The 19,285-nt window shown below is 38.1% G+C and overlaps 1 protein-coding gene across 3 annotated transcripts in view; it reads right to left on the bottom strand.

Moving 5' to 3' along the window:
• LOC150078191 (voltage-dependent calcium channel subunit alpha-2/delta-2-like) overlaps positions 1-19,285 on the bottom strand; it is a 663,667-nt gene that overhangs the window by 221,881 nt on the left and 422,501 nt on the right. For all 3 annotated transcript variants that reach the window (XM_090384688.1, XM_090384689.1, XM_090384690.1), the window contains one exon: positions 11,019-11,122. In XM_090384688.1, the coding sequence (XP_090240814.1) occupies positions 11,019-11,122 (104 nt within the window). The remainder of the gene's footprint in view (positions 1-11,018; positions 11,123-19,285) is intronic.

Below are 19,285 nucleotides of genomic sequence, written 5' to 3'. Positions count from 1 at the left end.
ACCTTACGATCCATGGCTTCAGTCCTGGCCTGGTTAAGTTCGAGACGTCGGCTCTTCAAGTCATCTTCCACTTGCTTGGCCCACGTTTTCCTAGGCGCGGTCCATTGGATGCTCCATTGGGTGGGTCGTTGTCTCCAAAGGAGTGTGGATGGTATTCTGTTCGTGCCCATTCTACATACGTGGCCAAACCATCTGAGCCTTCGCTTCTGGATTTGGTCGGCAATGGTTGGTTGCTGTTGGCATCTGGCGCGGATGGTATCATTAGTGATGCGGTCGCGAAGAGAGATGCCCAAGATCTGCCGCAGGCATCGCATTTGGAATACCTCAAGTTTGTTCAAATCTAACTTGAGACAAATCCATGTTTCCGATCCGTAAAGAAGAATGGGCAGGATCAAAGTCCGGAAGAGTCGGATTTTAGTCTTTGTGGAAATGTTGGTCCTCTTCCACAGACACCATTTGAGCGAGGCGAACGCAGTGGCCGCCTGTCCAATTCTGCTGTGGATTTCCATGGTGGATGCAACTTTCTTCTCCTGGACCAGCGACCCAAGGTATTTAAAGTCCTGCACTTGCTCGATCTGGACGCCTTCGAGATAGATGGTGGCTTGCGACCCATCTGTTGTCAGGGCCTTTGTCTTACCAGCATTGATCTTCAAACCGTATGGCCGGGCAATGCGGGCAATGTCGTAGAGGATGTCCGTGGCTTCAGCGTCGTTACCGGCAAGGATAGCACTATCATCAGCAAACATCAGGTCAGTCACATAGTGATCCTTGTCATATTGTATGCCCTGTCTGTTTCTGAATGCTTGCCTCATAATGGCGTCGACCACGATGTTGAAAAGCAACGGGGAGGCTACATCCCCTTGGCAGACTCCAGTTTGGATGGTAAATTCCTCAGATAAATCGTTCTGGATGCGCACCTGGCTGGTTAAATCGTTGTATGCAGTTTGGAGGAGTGTGATGACTTTTCGAGGTACATGTTCAACCTCTAGTAGTTTCCATAAGGCAGGCCGGTGAACACAGTCGAAAGCAGACTTAAAGTCAATGAAAACAATGACGGTTCGCTGTCCACACCGGATCCTCTCCTCCATCAGCTGACGAATGGCAAAGATTTGATCACAGCATCCTCGCCCGGGTCTAAATCCTGCCTGTTCTTCTCGACTGGTTTGCTCGCGATGTTTTTGCAGTCTTGACTGGATGATCTTCATAAAGACCTTTCCAATGATGGAAAGGAGGCTGATGCCACGGTAGTTCTTGCAGTCCCGGTTATCACCTTTCTTGTGGATCGGTACGATAATGGCTTTCCTCCATGTTAACGGAATTTGTTCAGTGCACCAGATGGTTTTGAGGAGTGAGTGTAGTCGGCGAAGCAGTACATCTCCCCCGGCTTTGATCGCTTCTGTGGTGACTTGGTCCACTCCTGGTGCCCTGCCATTCTTCAGGGATTGTATGGCTGCTTTCACTTCTTCTACTGTAGGCTCAACATCGACCATGGAGACCTCAGGGGGGTCGATCGAGAGTGCTGTTGCTGGCGGTCCCTGAGGTGGGTCGTGATTATACAAAGCTTTGAAGAATTCACTCCACCGTTGCAGGCGTTCGGATGGTGATCGCACGAAGGTCCCATCAGCATTCTTGATGTTGTCACTAGTCAATTTGGTCTTTCCACTCAGACATCTGAGGGTGCGGTAGAGAGTGCGGTACTCGTTTTTGGATGCCGCCACTTCAAGATCGTCTGCCACTTGGTTCCAGTATGCTTCTCTTTCTGCTGTCATTCTTTGTCGGACTTCTCGGTTTAGCTGCCGGTACCGTTCAAAGTCGACCAACTTTGCCTGTTTCCGTTTGTCCACGAGGTCGAGGCACTCGTCTGATATCCATGGTTGTGTTCGACGTCGGGCAGGTGGACATAGGGGCTTGGCACATTCCAGGATGGCATCAGAGATCTGCTTTTCTTCTTCATTTATATCCTCGGGCACAGCCAGCATCTCGAAGCGGTTGGATAGGGCGATCTGATATGCCTGTTTGTTGGCAGCATTCATTAGCTGCCTCCAGTCCAGCTTGGCTGACCGAGATGATCTTTTTGCATGCCGTAATTTGAGCTGCACCTTAGCCCGGATGAGGTAGTGATCAGATCCGCAATCAGGTCCCCTCATGGCACGAACGTCCATGAGTGATGAGCGAAATCTGGCATTGATCAAAATGTAGACCAGGATTGCTGAGTCCTTGCCAGATGGATTTCGCCATGTAAGTTGATGTTTTTGAGGGTGCTGGAAATGGCTGTTTCCAATGATCAGGTTGTTAGATGCGGCAAAGGACAACAAACGTAAGCCGTTGTCATTGATCTTCCCATGGCCAAACTTGCCCATTGTTGTTTCCCAACCAGATCTGTCCACGCCAATATGGGCATTAAAGTCCCCTGCGAGGATGATCACTTCTGTCTGCGGAATTGAATCCAGCGTATGTTGGAGCTGGTTGTAGAAGTCATTCTTGGTCGGGTCCAGGCTAGTCTCAGTTGGCGCATAGGCGGAGATAATATGGGTCTTGATGGTGCCCTTGACAATAAGGACTGCCAGGCGGTCCGATATTGGTTGGAAAGCGATCACACTACTGGTGGCCTGAGCATCGACCATAAAGCCCACTCCTGCTTCTCGTTTCTCACCACCAGAGTAGAATAGCATAACCGCTTCATTAGGTGCTGGTGGTTGGATGATCATCGTTCCAGACCCGGTGAGTCTTAATTCGGATAATGCCGCGATTGATATCTTGCACCTAAGTAGTTCTTGGGCAATGATTTCCTTTTGTCCAATGTGGTGCCCCGTTCGAACATTCCATTCGCCAATGTTAATTGTCCTTTTTGGCGTAGTAAGCTTATTGCTGTGGCCAGTGATCCACTTCACACCAGCACCCTGGGTCCCCAGTGCTGGCGCATCGGCTACCCCGGATGCGGTAACATTGTTATAACAGCTTGTTCTGTGGCCAGTGGTCCACTTCACACCAGTACCCTGGGTCCCCAGTGCTGGCGCATCGGCTACCCCGGATGCGGTAACATTGTTGTAAGAGCTTGTTCCGAATTTCATGCGGTTTCTTGCCTAGTTTCCCCGGTTTCCCGGTTCTGGTCATTTCGGCAGGATGACCACCCTCCTCCTTTCGCAGCCGGGCTTGGGACCGTCCATGGCAAAGTTTCGGCATCCTCTCCCTGCCAGTCTCCTTCAACCCGTGCATGGCACTAAGTACTATAGGTTTTGATTCCTTTTATGTTTGGGGTTTTCATAAAAAAATAAAAATATGACTAATACTAATATTAATTTTTTCTTCTTGGTAAGTTCTCACACTGAAACTGAAAGATCAGGTACCACAAAAGATCTATTGTTTCATCTATTTCTTTAACATTAATGACACCAAGAAGTAAAGACAACTTGCCCACAAAAAATTTCAAATTTGAAAATTCACTGCTAACTGATGAAATTTGTGCTACTTCAGCATTTATAAGACATCATTTCTCAATGGAACTGTATATCATGCAGTCACATACAGCAATAAAGTAGTTACTCACTGAATAAAAGTAAAATATCTTTCCCCTCTTGTTTTAAAGACTCTTAATGACCTTTGCAGAAGAGATGCCAATAAGACAATTAGAATTATCCTTCCCATTTAGCCTGCTCTGTAATCAACTTTCAAAATGGCAGCGTACAATTCAAAAACTGTTGATAGAACAAGTTCACAATAACATTCTTCAACACACCCAGGAGTAATAACCCCAGTACATAGATGATAGGTAAAAAAGTAAAGGTAAACTGCAGCCATTATCAATCCACTGCAGGATGGAAGCCTCCTCAATGATTCATGCTGAGGAAAATGGACCATAATCTGCCACGCTGGTTCAGTGTGGGTTGGCAGATCGATCGTATTTAGCAATCAGCTTGAACCCTGGTCTACTCAAAGAGCGTGTGCTACTGCAATGGTGCTTTTGACCACTCAGCTACTGAGGCTGGCGGATGTTAGGTACTGTGGATTAGTAAGTCATGCTCTATGATATGTTTGTATTTTCAAATGTTGGTATAACATTTAAAAGAAACACAGAAAATTGCTTTATTCATGCCAGAAAAGAGGAGCATCAACAAACTTTCTACATGATGTTGTTGTTTGTTGTTGTTGTTAGCCAATGCACCGAGTTGTTGGTGCATTGGCTTCTGTGGCCATAATGCACCTCCCAAAGTTTTGCATTTTCTACTCTGATCTCTTGTAATTGCAGTTCAAATTAATACCTGATTAAAAATTATTCACAAAATATTTGATGGAGAGGGAGTTTGACTGCATGTATTGATTTGCAGTGACTTTTGCCTTTTAAATCTGATTATAAAAGCCTATTAATTTTAGATAGCGTCACACACTAGTCAAACGTTTGGGGATTTATTGGATGATTGTTTTCTGCAGCAGCATGTTCGAGAGGCAACCAGAGAAAGTAATACTCTTGATCTGGTTATCAGCAGTGATCATTCGTGTATTAAGAATTTGCAGGTAAAGGAACCACTAGGTGGCAGTGATCATAGTGTACTGATGTAGGATTGACTTAAAGATTTAATTACCGTCACGGGTAAAGGAAAGGGTTTTTGCTTCCGTAAAGGTGAGTACAGTGGTCTCCCACAGTTTTTAAATTCTGTACAGTGAGATAAACTGACAATGTTACCAACAGTAAATTCTAAGTGGGAAGCATTCAAGGAATTAATCGTGGATGCTACTAAAAGTTTCATACCTATTAAGAAATATTGTTCAAGGTTTAGGCCTAAATGGTTATCTAATGAACTAATGAGACTCGTAACAGAGAAGAAAAATGCATGGGATGCATATAAATTATCAAGCGACTCAGAAGCCTATGGCAGATATAAGCTAGTCTGTAATCAGGTCACAAAGGAGGTTAGGCAGGCGAAGGCAGATTACGAGAAATCCTTGGCAAAAGATGCTAAGAAAAACATCAATGATTTCTTTACTTATATAAACTCTAAAAGGAAGGGGATGAATCTGATTGATCCCCTTGACATCAATGGTTCGACTGTTGATGATCCTGCTCAGATAGCAAACAAACTTAATGAGTATTTTGCATCTACATTCACACATGAGGAATTATTAAGGTTTGAAAATGGCAGAAGGTTATCAAATTGTAGCAGGAATGATTTTGTAATAAATGAAAGCAAAGTGGAGGAGAAATCGTTGAAGTTAAACATAAGAAAAGCACCTGGGGTGGATGGGATCTATCCAGTTATATTAAAGGAGGCGGCAAATCAACTAAGCAAACCCTTAGCCATAATTATGAGAGATTCCTTGGACTCAGGGGAGGTTCCCACGGACTGGAGATGTGCAAATATATCCCCAATTCACAAAGGGGGGTCGAAGGGTGACACGAGTAATTACAGACCAGTTAGTTTAACTTCTGTTCTGGGTAAAATAATGGAGTCACTGGTTAAAGATGCATTGCAGGATCATCTAGACAAGACTGCAGCAATAATTCAGACACAGCATGGGTTTGTTAAGGGAAAGTCTTGTCTGACAAATTTGATAGGATATTATGATGTGGTTACAAAGGAACTGGATGCAAAAAATAATTTTGATATCATATATTTGGATTTCAGGAAAGCTTTTGACACTGTTGCGCATGGAAGACTATTGTACAAATTAGAGCAGAATGGTATTAAGGGTAAGTTGCTACAATGGATAAAAGGATGGTTAAGTGGGAGAAGACAGAGGGTGGTAATCAATGGGCGCTGCTCTTCGTGGACTAATGTTATTAGTGGTGTCCCACAGGGTTCGGTGTTAGGTCCACTGTTGTTTTGTATATTTATCAATTATATTGATGAAGGTATATCAGGCTTAATGTCGAAGTTTGCAGATGATACAAAGGTTGGCAGGGTTGTTAATGACAGTAATGGCAGTGTGCTACTGCAACAGGATCTAGATAATTTGGGCAGATGGGCTAAGAAGTGGCAACTGAAGTTTAACCTTGACAAATGCAAAGTACTGCATATGGGTAGAAGTAACCCCAGAGAAACGTACCAACTGTGTGGTAATTAATTTTCTACTACACTTAAGGTGGTAGAAAATGAAAAAGACCTGGGAGTAATTGTGCAGTCAGATATGAAGTTTTCTGAGCAATGCAGACAGGCTGCCAGGGCAGGTCATGGGGTTTTGTCAATGATATATAGGAATTTTGCTAGCAGGGAGAAGGAGGTGATTGTCCCTCTGTATAAGGCAATGGTCAGGCCATGCCTTGAGTACTGCGTACATGTCTGGAGGCCTCATTTTAGGAAGGATGCCGATTTGCTTGAGCGTGTACAGAGAAGGGCAACAAGATTGGTGAGGGGAATGAAGGGATCTTCTTACCAAGAGAGGCTTAAGTTCTGCAAATTGCAGTGGCTGGAGACTAGGCACCTGCGCGGTGATCTGAATGAGGTGTATAAGGCGTTGAATGGGTTGAGCACGCTGAATTCTGATGGGATCCTTCCACTTGTTCAGATTACGAACCTAAGGGGGCATAAATTCAAATTAAGAAAAGACAGATGTAGAATAGATGTGCGGAAATTTGCCTTTAGCCAGCGGGTGGTTAATTTCTGGAACAAACTTCCATCTGTTGTTGTGGAAGTTGATAGGTTGAATAAATTTAAGGAGGAACTGAACAGGCATTATGAGGGAATGGTGTGATTTTTTTTTTTTTTTTTTTGGCTGATGCTGCATAAGCTCATACACTTGCTTTCTTGCATCACATGCCACTACTACTACCTCTTGTATATTATCTTCTTCACTTAATGTTTTTCGAAGTAGGAGCGCCTTGAATTTTAGTTACAGATTTAACTGTTTTTCTTTTGTTTGTAAAGGCTGGACATTCTAGTAGCAAATGTTTAACTGTTTGTTGTACATGGCACTGATTACACTGAGGCGGTTCTTCGGCTCTAAGTAGATAGGAATGAGTAAGATATGTACGTCCTATCCTTAACCTGGCAAGGATTACTTCTTCTTTTTGGACATCTCTTTCGCTGGGATTAATTTCTATCAAATTAAACCAGATTTCACTGCTTTAAATCTGGTTTACTTTGATAGAGTTTATTATAAGTTTGCTCGCTCCATATTTTTTGCCACCGTTCCTTACTGTTTGCTTTGATGTTATGCCTATAGTCTGCATATGGTACTTTCGTGGTTGAAGAAAGGGTGCCAAGTTGCCGTTTTTGCCGCATGGTTAGCTTCTTCGTTCCCTTTAATTCCTGTATGTCCAGGCATCCTATACGAATAAGAATAACATGACTGGGTTATCAGCTGGCTTGGAATTTTTGAGGGTTGCTTTCAGCAGAAGTTTGCAATACAGCAATTATTTTTTTCAGCAGTTCATTAATTTGTCTTCTTTCAAATCTTATTTTTTATGATGTACTGGATTTGGATGAGTTAGTGTCACTCAATTACTTTTCAATTTGGTAACTATGAAAAGTACTTATATTGCTTTTCTCATTACTTTTTAAACTCTTCTTTAAATATACTTCCCACTATTCTGCCAGTCTAGTTAAATGCTTAACATGTAAACATATACTTCAAAATGTTTATTATTATTATTACTTGAATAGTGTGCATTACTTAAAACTGATTAGATCTATCTTTCTTTTAGTATTTCTTTCTAGATAGTGGTAAAGGTTCACCAAATGTTTCCACTTTCAAAGGAAGACATGTCCCCTTTTCAGCATATAAATTATGATAATATAGGAACAAACTATTACCATGAAGTGCTCAATCTCCTCTTTTAATGCTACCTATTCCAGTTTTTAGGCCTATCATAACAAAGGCATTATCATCATTAAGGAAGATACAGCTTTTTTGACAAGAATTCCACTTGCATTCAGGTTGTTCAGAAGATGCCAAAAGTAATGTAATGTTGTACCCTGAACATCACTTTCCAATGCTGAGAGGGAGAGGGGGCTGCTTTTGATGTGAATTTTCTTTTATTACAAAAGAACATCAGAATGGGATATATCTTGATTAATGCCATCTGTGGCAATTGAAAATGGCACATTTTTCAGAGCCCCTTTAGTACCTTTTCTTTTACTCTCTGTGCAATTCACTTAACAAAACCTAATCTTTTTTGTTTCCCTGGCCATTATATTTTTATTATTATCACTACGAAATGCTACAACTATTTTTGCTCATATTTCTATGACAGTATATTTTCTTTATGTTTGTTTATATAAATATGTCCTATTACATCACTATTCCTATCACTTGGAAATCAAAATATCACATCTAAGTATAGTAAAACAAAAGCTTGCCATGTTTTTCAAATTTCACAAAACATGGAAAGTCTTACATATATATCTTCTAAAATTTTATGTCATATTTCTGATAGCAAACAGACTGGTGGGTAATCTTATTACCTTAAGATCACCATAAATATTCCAAGCAAAGTCATAGTACTTTATTGCATTCAGGATTTTTGAAATACTTTCACATTTCTTTTAAGGCAATAGCACGAAATAGAGGAACTGATGGGAATACATTTTCATTGTGCAGCAAACTGCCTTTAAACTTAATTTTGAGCACTTCATTTGGAAGACCACTAATATCTTTACAGATACACACTGTCCTCCATAATATTTTTAATTTTTTCCAAAATATTTTAAGACTTTGTGGCTTTTCTGATATACTGTAATTTTAGTTCTTGCCTCAAGTAACTTCCACTATTGTAACCTAGAACCAAGGAGCTCTGCTCACTCTTTAGATAAGTTTAAATGGCAAAATAAGTCATCGAACTCTTCTTGTTTAGTTAAATGTGACATGTTATAATTTTCTATGTTATAGTGCCAAGCTGCCACTTCAACAGATTTGGTAGTCCAAATCTGCTGAAATGGACAGATCGGAAGAGTTGGCAATACAAGAATTCTAACTATATTCATCACTGCTTCCTTTTTCACATGATTTTGAGGAATCTGCTACCAGCTGGTCTTCATTATGTGAAATAGGCCTTCTTACAGATGATATGTTATGATATTTGATGCTGTGCTTGCTTTTTTCTGTACATCCCTGATATTCTGTCTTATAGAAATAGCCTGAACAATATGTTGTGTGGTTTTTGCTGCACTACTTGAACAGTAAAAGGCATATCTTTAAATTTTCCAGTTAGCTACATGCTGCAATTTGTGGTGCAGGTAATACAGCATCTATGTGGAGCCCAAGTTTTGTCCAGATCAATCTTTAACCAAAGTACAAAGAACATGCACATTTACTAATACTGTAGATTTTCTTCCTCTGAGTTTTGTTGTAAAGCATTCACACACACATAGCAGAAACTGTCAGAGTGATTCAGACACTTCCTTTGGTTCTGTTAAAAGATTTAAACAATACAATGCTAAGCTTGTTTTTTTTTTTTTTTTTTTAGGAGCATTAGCAACTAAGGCCATATTGCTCCGGGGATATGCAGTGGTCATTGCCTGACCTTTCTGCATCCTCCGTATTTGGTGGGCACGGGCTCGAACCCCGGTCTAATCAAGAAGCATGTGCTACGCACTGCTGCTCCTGCCCACCTGGCTATGGAGGCACCACAATGCTAAGCAAAACACAGAAGAAATAATCAATTTGCTGTAGATATGCCAATAAACTGTATATATTCACACTATAACTGTCTTTCTGTTATTGAAAGAGAGAGGTGGGATGCAGATAGAGAAGACTGAACATGTTAACGCTCCTCAATATTACTGCCATCTATGAGCATATGCAAACATTATTATTTGTTTGCAGCTAATACAATAAATCAATGTCACATTGACTTCCCTAAATTTTAGTAAGATATATGTATTATGGGTAACACTAATTCCTTTACATCTAGAAATTGAAATATCAAATTTTAAGAATGAGTTTTAAAATCTACACATAAAAACTGACTGCAAGCGTAATCCTTATCATAGTGGCACCATGTCTCCAATATCCTTATGTCTGTGAGATGACATACTAGTACTCCAAATTGAACGAATTTGTTTAGCATACTCACAGCATATATATATATATACTAAATCTTTCTTTAATAATATGTTATGGATTTCTTTGCATAACTTAAATAGCAGTTCAGAGCAGTAGGCAGCAGTTGGTAACCACAAGTTGACTCTCCCATTAATTAAATGTGTGTCTCTTAAAATAAAATTTGGAGTAGTAATTATCAACCTACGACTCAGAGAAGACAGAAAATACAAACAAATTCAAATCAATTTTTTTTTAAAAACTGTTAGGATAACAGAAAATATGAAAATAGAAAAAACTGAATATCCAGAAGCTATTTTAAAGCAATCACAACAATTTTCAGGGATGGAAATGATATGGTTACCAAACTTTCTATAAGTTGATGAGAAAACTAAGCTATGGCAAGTGTTTATGAAGGTAAATGGATATATAGCATCAAATGAGTATGTAATGTATAAACACGAGATGCCAAGTATACAAAGCACTCAATAGAGTGAACTATGCTGAAATTTAATCAATTTCAGCATAGTTTGCTAAAAATAACCAATAACATATTGCACAAGTGTTTTATATATACCTACAATTAAAAAGTTTGCTAATCACTGATACAGTGCCAGAAGACTATATTTACTGAGGTGCAGTGGCACAGTTGCTCCAGGCTTCAAAGTTGGGGCTGGACCTGGAATGACACAATTAGTGTTGTCCAGGGCCCCAGCATACCTAAATCCAACATTGTATTAAGCCATCATAAAAACCATAAACTTGAACTCATGAGCTTTACAGATCAATAGACTTTCAACATTAAGATATAAATCAAATGTGAGTTTATTTTTGATAAATAAAATACAAGTGTCCTACCCAATCAGAGGAGCTGGGAATTGGAGATGTAAGAATATATATATATATAAATACTCATATATGTATACCACAAAATTTATACTACATGCATATTCTCCCAATTAAGAGAAAATAACCTTGTTAAGACAATCAGTTTTACTTGGAAGAAACTTGCATAAGTTTCACTAAATATATGTAATACTTGCCTGGTATAGTGGGTGGTATAAAGACATAATCAGCTCCAAACACAGCCCTCTGGAAGTACAATGATTTTGGAGGGTTAACTTCTTCAGAAATCAGGTAAGATTCTCTGAAAATAAAAATAAACAGGATATTGTTTGAAGCTGGCTGGTTGTTTTGGAGCACCAACTACCTTGGTCTTTTGCATCTGTTTATATGGAATACAGCATAGCTGCTAATCTCAACTTTTGGGAAGCAGGAGGATCTTTTTTTAAATACAGAATTTGGCCTTGAAATTAAATCTAACTGAAAATATACACATTTTATATTAAGATACAGTCATAAAACTGTTTATCAGTATAGTATGCTTTCACACATTAGTTTATCCAGAATTTTTCTAGATGTGAATTTTTGTCTTGGACTCTATATCATATTTCCTAAAGGAAATTTTCATAAAAATTTGTTTATAACAATTGTGCTGTTGCCTAGAACTGGCCGTAAAGAGCAGCATTTCTAAAGTTTCATCAGAGAGAAAAGATCCAAATTAAATTTTTGTTGTTTTCAATTGGCTGAATTCTTCTCATACTCAACACTGTTAATAAGCATTAAAATTACAAGTATGACTTTGGAGATAATCTGTTATATATCATGCTGGAGATATGTTATACAGAGTGTTTCAAAATTGCATGGAACAAATGTAGGAGCATATTCTAAAGCTAAAAAAAAAAAAAAAAAAAAAATTCCAATAAACATGTCTCAAAAGTCTTTATTTCTTAGATATTAAACAGTATTCATAAAGAAAACTAAATAAACTTCTAAAATGTAAACATCTAAAGCAGCAGCTGTTCAAAGCCCCTCCATTTTGTTCAATGAATGTTTATTCAGAACGACGAATCTGCTATTCCCAAGCATGTCTCACCATTTCAGGGTTATTCTTAATGGTTTCAAAATGCAATTTCTCAGTTCATCTTACATAGTAATACGTGCAGAATAAATCACAGATTTCACGTAACCCAAACCACAAAATAATCTGAGGGTATGAGATTAGGAAATCAAGATGGCCAATGTACAGGACTATTTCAAACAATCCATCAGTTATTGTACTTTATACTTAAAAACTTTGAGAGAAAAGTAGGCTAATGCACTGTTGTGTGTAAAAATTACCACCTCCACTGATTTTTAAGGGGTGTCTTCCTACAAACTGTGTTGCAGAAAATGTAGGTACAAGGTGTGGCAATAAAGTTCCCAGATTGGCTCTATCATGGTCATACTTGATACGTTTGAAAATCAACAGAAGTGGAATGATGTAGTTCAAACTTCCTCCAACAGATGGTGGCCCAGAGATTGTCCAGTAGGCTAATAGGTTGCAAGTAACAACAGTTTCATTAGTAGCATTAAAGTTCTGTGTCACAATTTTGCAATGGAACAATGCAATGCATGAATACCAAATTTTAATTTAAACTGGAAAAATCTGCAACAGAAACATAGGAAATGTTAAAAGCTTTTTATAGTGATGAAACATTAAGTCATACTAAGTGTATTTGAATGGTATAAGTGGTTCAAAGATGAACATGAAGATGTCACAATGACCCAAGAGGTGAGCATCCATCTACCTTTAATAATGAGGACAGAGTTGCAAAAGTTTGGGAAATTGTGGCAAGAAAGAGTCGTTTGACCTTCAGAATAATGGCTGATGAGTTGGATCTGAATAAGGAGATGATATCAAATTCTGCATGAAGATTTAGGGAAAGGGAAGATCTGTGTAAAATTTATGCCACACAGAATCAAGGATGAGAAGAAGCAAAGAGTGTCATCATGCAAATATTTCATCCAGACTTGTCAAGGTATTGTCACTGGAGATGAGTGTTGGGTGTTTCAGTATGAAAAATCATCACCAAGGCCCAAAAAATTGTTTTTATAGAAGTCCAGAATAAAGACAATGCTAATCAATTTTTTTTTACAAATGGTGTGATTCACAAGGAATTTGTACTTGGAGGGGAGAAAGAGTCAATGCTGGATTCCAATGTACAAGTACTTCAAAGACTGAAGTGCACTGCCTGAGTGAGGCCTCAATATTGAGAGAAATCTTGTTCCACAATTCCCCTGCCAATTCTGTGCTTGTTGTGAAGACATTTTTGACAAAACATGGCACTGTATAGATCAATACCATGTATTGATCTATACACCCACCTACTATCCTGATCTAGCACCAGTGGACTTCTTTCTCTTTCCCAAGGTGAAAACTGCCCTCAAAGAAGGAGATTTCAGGATGTAATAGTAATAGAGGCATATGAGCTTAAGTAGCACCAGCCAAAAAAAAAAAAAAAAATTTCACACAACCATTCCATCTAAAAGTTTGTCCAGTTCCTCCTTGAGTTTATTTAAACTATCAACTTCCACAATGACAGATGGAAGTTTGTTCCAACCAAGTGTATTTGAATTGTATAAGTGGTTCAAAGATGAACATGAGGATTTCGCGATGAGCCAAGATGGTCATCATGACTTATACACCTCAATCAGATCACCTCGCATGTGCCTAGTGTCCAGCTGCTGCAATTTGCAGAACTTAAGCCTCTCTTGGTAAGAGGATCCCTTCATTCCCCTCACCAATCTTGTTGCCCTTCTCTGTACACACATAAGCAAATCTACATCCTTCCTAAAATGAGGCCTCCAGACCTGTTCGCAGTACTCAAGGCGTGGCCTGACCATTGCCTTATACAAAGGGATAATCACCTCCTTTTCCCTGCTAGCAAAATTCCTGTATATCATTGTCGAAACCCCATGACCTGCTCTTGCAGCCTGTCTGCATTACTCAGAAAACTTCATATCTGACTGCACAATTACTCCCAGGTCTTTTTCATTTTCTACAACCCTAAGTGTAATAGTACCACACAGTTGATACATTACTCCGAGGTTACTGCTTTCCATATGCAGTACTTTACATTTGTCAACGTTAAACTTCAGTTGCCACTTCTCAGCCCATCTGCCCAAATTTTCTAGACCTTGTTGCAGTAGTACATTGTCATTAACAACCCTGCCAACCTTTATATCATCTGAAAACTTCGACATTAAGCCTGATATACCTTCATCAATATCATTGATAAATATACAAAACAACACTGGGCTGAATACCACAGCCACAGACTAATGATATTAGCAGTGGGGGACTCTGCTAATATCATTAGTCTGCGAAGAGCAGCATCCATTGATTACCACTCTGTCTTCTCCCACTCAACCACCCTTTTATCCATTGTAGCAACTTATCCTTAATACCATTCTGCTCCAATTTGTACAGCAATCTTCCATGTGCAATGGTGTCAAAAGCTTTCCTTTTTTATGTTGATTACATAAAGAAAAATGTAACCACTAAACTGAACATTATTGGATGCCTTCGCTGACTCTTGTCAGAAACTTTTAGAATGGTATAATAAGTGCATTCAATCAGGTGGTGATTACTTTGAATAAAAATAAAACCATTTTTGAGCTCCTTAACTTTGTGTTCTTTTACATTGCACCATTCCGGGAACTTTACTGCTACACCTCGTACGCAGTTGCTGAAAGCCTTCTTGATATAAACAAGAGGACCAATAAAACTGTCCCCAATAACACCACCTCAAGGTGAAAACTGCCCTCAAAGAAGGAGATTTCAGGATGTAATAGTAATAGAGGCATATGAGCTTAAGTAGCATCAGCCAAAAAAAAAAAAAAAAAAATTCATACAACCATTCCCTCTAAAAGTTTGTCCAGTTCCTCCTTGAGTTTATTTAAACTATCAACTTCCACAATGTCAGATGGAAGTTTGTTCCAACCAAGAGAACGAAAAGATAAGGCAATCATATACAGTGTTTGGGTTTTCTGTAGCCCAGGTATGAGTGTTTCAATAGTTTAGAATTTCATTTATTGTAAAACATGATTTATGTATAACCAGAACATGGCTAAGACATTGAAGATGACATATATTGTAAAATTAGCAACCAACAAAAGTTTTTGTTTATTCATATCTTATGACAGCAATTCTTGTACAGGTGTACTGTGAAATGTATACAATAACTGTTCATGTAACTCCGTAACTGTTCACCATTCTCCCACTATGATGGCAGAAGAAACATTTACGTGACCTGACAACATTCTGGTACTTATGGTAGGAGATACTTGAACAGCACAGAGTATTTGCTCTTCAACATTTTCAGTTCAGTGAAATCTTCCGCTACTGGCATTTTAATCAAAATGGTTTCAGTGTACCTGTTCCTCTAAGTCATTTCCTGCCCATACTTAGCAGCAATAAAGATAATCTCTCCACAGCAGCAAATGTTTTATGATTTGGTATCTGTTGTGATGAAAATTTTTCAGCATATCTGCAAACAACACCTACAGAATTCTAATGAATCCCATAATTTAATTCTAGAAAAACACACAGATTTGTAGTCTCCTATATCAGTTTAACAAAGCTATTCCGTAAGCAATGATGCAGTTGCCATGGTACTTGAAACTGAAGAGGGTGGTGCTGATAGTATGTACTTTGCAACTCTGGTTACTCGCAACAAAAAGTTTCATGCCAAGAATCATGAATCACATTAATTACTTTGTGCATCTGAGTAATTGGTATGTTTCCATGTAGTACGTAAACAAACATTTTGTACTGGTGCATATGTTTTGTACTATTTAAAGACCATTTTACACAGTCACATTTTAAGCCAAATTTTAACATAAAAATGTTTTGCTGTTTTACAATTTTATAATTAACATTTAATTAGCATTAGCAGATGCAAGAAAGTAAGCTTATACAGCATCAACCAAAAAAAAAAAAAAATCCAATTTCACCCATCCATTCGCTCCAACAAACATTTATCCACTTCCTCCTTGAATTGGTTTAAGCTATCAATGTCCACAACGACAGATGGAAGTCTGTTCCAGCAATCAACTATCTGCTGGATAAAGGGAAATTTCTGCACATCTATTCTACGACTGTCTTTCCTCAATTTGAGTTTATGCTCCCTCAGGTTTGTAATCTGAGCAAGAGGAAGAATCCTTTGAATGGGTTGAGCTTGCTCAACCCATTCAAAGGATTCTTCCTCTTGCCATTCAAACCTTATACACCTCAATAAAATCACCTCGCAGGTGCCTAGTCTCCAGACACTGCAATTTGCAAAACTTAAGCCATTCTTGGTAAGAGCACCCCTTTGTTCTCCTCAGCAGTATTGTTGTCCTTTGTACTCATTCTAGGAATTGTACATCTTTCCTAAAATGAAGCCTCCATACTTATACGCAGTACTCAAGGTGTGGCCTGACCATTGCCTTATACAAGGGGGATAATCACTTCCTTATCCATGCTAGCAAAATTCCAGTAAATATCACTGACAAGACCCCATGACCTGCTCTGGCAAACTGTCTGCACTGCTCAGAAAACTTCATATCTAGGAATGTCAAACCGGTTATTTGAGCAAATTTATAACAATTCAACAACCGGTTATTTCCTTTTTTTTGGTGCATTATAAAATTTGAATGGTACTCTACTGCATAATTGACAAGATTGTAGTTTTTAATAACATAATTTTCTGAAAGAGTGCATATTTTATGTTATACTGCCGTTCAATGCTACAAGTTTCACTGTCATGTTTCAATATCTTTTAAGATATAACAAATAAAAAAATAAGTAATCAAATGAAAGCGAATATTTATACACAAAAACAGATCTAAAATTGTTTCTTTGTTTTATGTTTATAATGATATATGACACGGGTGGCCAACAAGTCGATTGTAATCTATCAGTTGATCGCCACTTTAATTTCGGTCAATCACGATGAATTTTAAATATATATGAAAAATGGATTAGTCAAAATCTAAATATTATTATTATGTGCTCCACTGCATATGCTAATTACAAATCCTTGAACTATGCAACTACTCTTTTTGTCGTGCAGCCACTAGGCTTGTCTAATGAAAATTCATGCAGTTATGTGGTGGAGAGCACAGTGTATGTGTTGAATTCTTATTTAGCTTACTTAATATTAATAACTGGACAGTACTTATACATTAATTTAATAACCTTTGATTTAAAATGAATACTACAAAAAAGAGCAAAATGTATCATTTTCATCAAGAGTGGAAACTAGAATACTGTGTTTTGTAATGATAAAAGAAAAATGCTGTTGTTTGATTTGCAATGCTTCTGTGGCTATACCCAAAAAAAGGAAATTTAGAAAGGCACTTCAACGCACTAATTAGTAGTATTTTTGCATATAAATATAAATTTTTGGCAATGGCTAAGGATCTCAAAAGGAAAAAAATCCGATCATTATGCAAATATGCAAGATCATTTGCAAAAATATCCTGTTTTTGAATTTAATATTGAGAAATGTTTCCGAAATTGAGAAAGTTGTGGATGATTTTGAAACCGGATTCAGTGATTTTAAAACAATTGAAGACATTGTCAATATATTTCTTATCCATTTAATGTTGACTTAGATATGAAACAAATTGTTGAGACAAATGGAGAAAATATTAGTTGAAAATGAAATTATATTACATTGCAAAACGATATCTTCCTAAAAGCCAGATCATCAGAAGAAGACTTTTGAGAATGTTTGCTGAGAAAAGTACCCAAATATAAAAAAATGCAGAGAACTTATAAATTCCTGTTTTGGTTCCACATATCTATGTGAAACGGCCTTTTCATATTTTAAACAAACAAAGAATCCGCTCTACTCTTACGGACTTGCATACAGAAGATTTTTTACTGTTGGTCTTATAACGGTATATCGCCGATTTTAAACTCTTAGCAGATGACATGAAGACACAAACTACCCATAAATTAAAATTTTATGCCTCATTAGTTCATCTAACATCCATTTAGGCCTAAATCTTGAACAATATGTCTTAGTTGGTATGAAAAGCCTAGTAGCTTCCAAGATTAATTCTTGGAATGCTTCCCATTTTGAATTTGCTGTTGGTAACATCATTAGTTGGTTCCACCATATAGAATTTAAATACTGTCTCAGACCACTGTAGTCGCCTTTACGAAAGCAAAAATCCTTCCCTTCACCCCTGATGGTAGTTACCTCTTTGAGTAAATCCCAATTCAGCACACTGTGATCACTGCCACCTAGTGGTTCCTTTATCTGCAGATTCTTAATGCATGAAGAATAACTACTGATAATCAGATCAAGAGTATTACTCCCTCTAGTAGCCTCCTGCACATTCTGTTGTAGAAAATAATCATTCAATAAATCCACAAAAGCCTTTCTAGTGTGTCTGAGCGACCAAACCACAAATTCCCGTCAATATCTGGGAAATTAAAATCCCCATGATAAGATACTCTAGTTTACTGACCCACTCTATTTCCCTGTACAGTTGTTTATTATACTCATCAGAGTCATTAGGCCTATAACACACTCCTATTCTCAATTTTGATTTCCCAGTGCTTATGTCATACCAAACTGACTCAACACTGCACTGTCAGTCCATGTTCACTGGCTGTACTTCCTTGGATTTTATGTTTCTTCACTAATTGCATAAACCCTCCTCCCTTCCTGTACACATTGTACTCCCCCAAATTTCAGTTCTGCATTCCTTATATCCGTGTGACACCACGTCTCCGTTATCCCTACATTATCTGCTTTTTTTTTTTTTTTTTCAAAAAGGCCTCTAAGGTTGGGAAAGTTCATGTTCACAATATTAAATTAATACACCAACCGTTTATATTAATATAGTTTAATATTTACAAAAATAATGGATATTATAAAATAATCTATTTACAATGACTGACTTACTATACATTATAATAAAATACAAGAAAATAAAATAAAAATAAAAAATATAAAAAAGTTAAAATACAATAAAATATAAATACTTAAAAGCTTTAAAACTGTGAAATTGTAGCTTTCGGGGGCGCCTGCCTCCTTTCTCAACAACACATCCTTAAGTATCAGGTTCACGTCACACGTGGTTGACCAGGCGCATGAGCAGTATTTTCTTCGTGTGAACCAGAACCGGAAGTGGCTCGGGGGCGTGGAAGGCAGAAACGCTCATCTTTTGCGAGGATTACAGCCTCGAAAAGGGGGTGAAGCCGAACACCCCTATCTCTATTAGCGCATTAGTTAGAAGCATATGATGCAAGAAAGCAAGCTTATGCAGCATCAGCCAAAAAAAAAAAAAAAAAAAACACCCTTCCACTTCACCCCTCCGTTCGTTCAAAATACCTGTCCAGCTGAGCCTTAAATTTATTTAGGCTATCAACTTCCACAACAACGGATGGGAGTCTGTTCCACCAACCAACTACCCGCTGGCTAAAGGC

This window comes from Mastigoproctus giganteus, chromosome 11, assembly GCF_048544385.1.
Source record: "Mastigoproctus giganteus isolate SK-2022 chromosome 11, ASM4854438v1, whole genome shotgun sequence".
Taxonomy (NCBI): Eukaryota; Metazoa; Arthropoda; class Arachnida; order Uropygi; family Thelyphonidae; genus Mastigoproctus; species Mastigoproctus giganteus.
The sequence above is the reverse complement of the archived record's forward strand: the minus strand, read 5'-3'. Positions and strand labels throughout refer to the sequence as shown.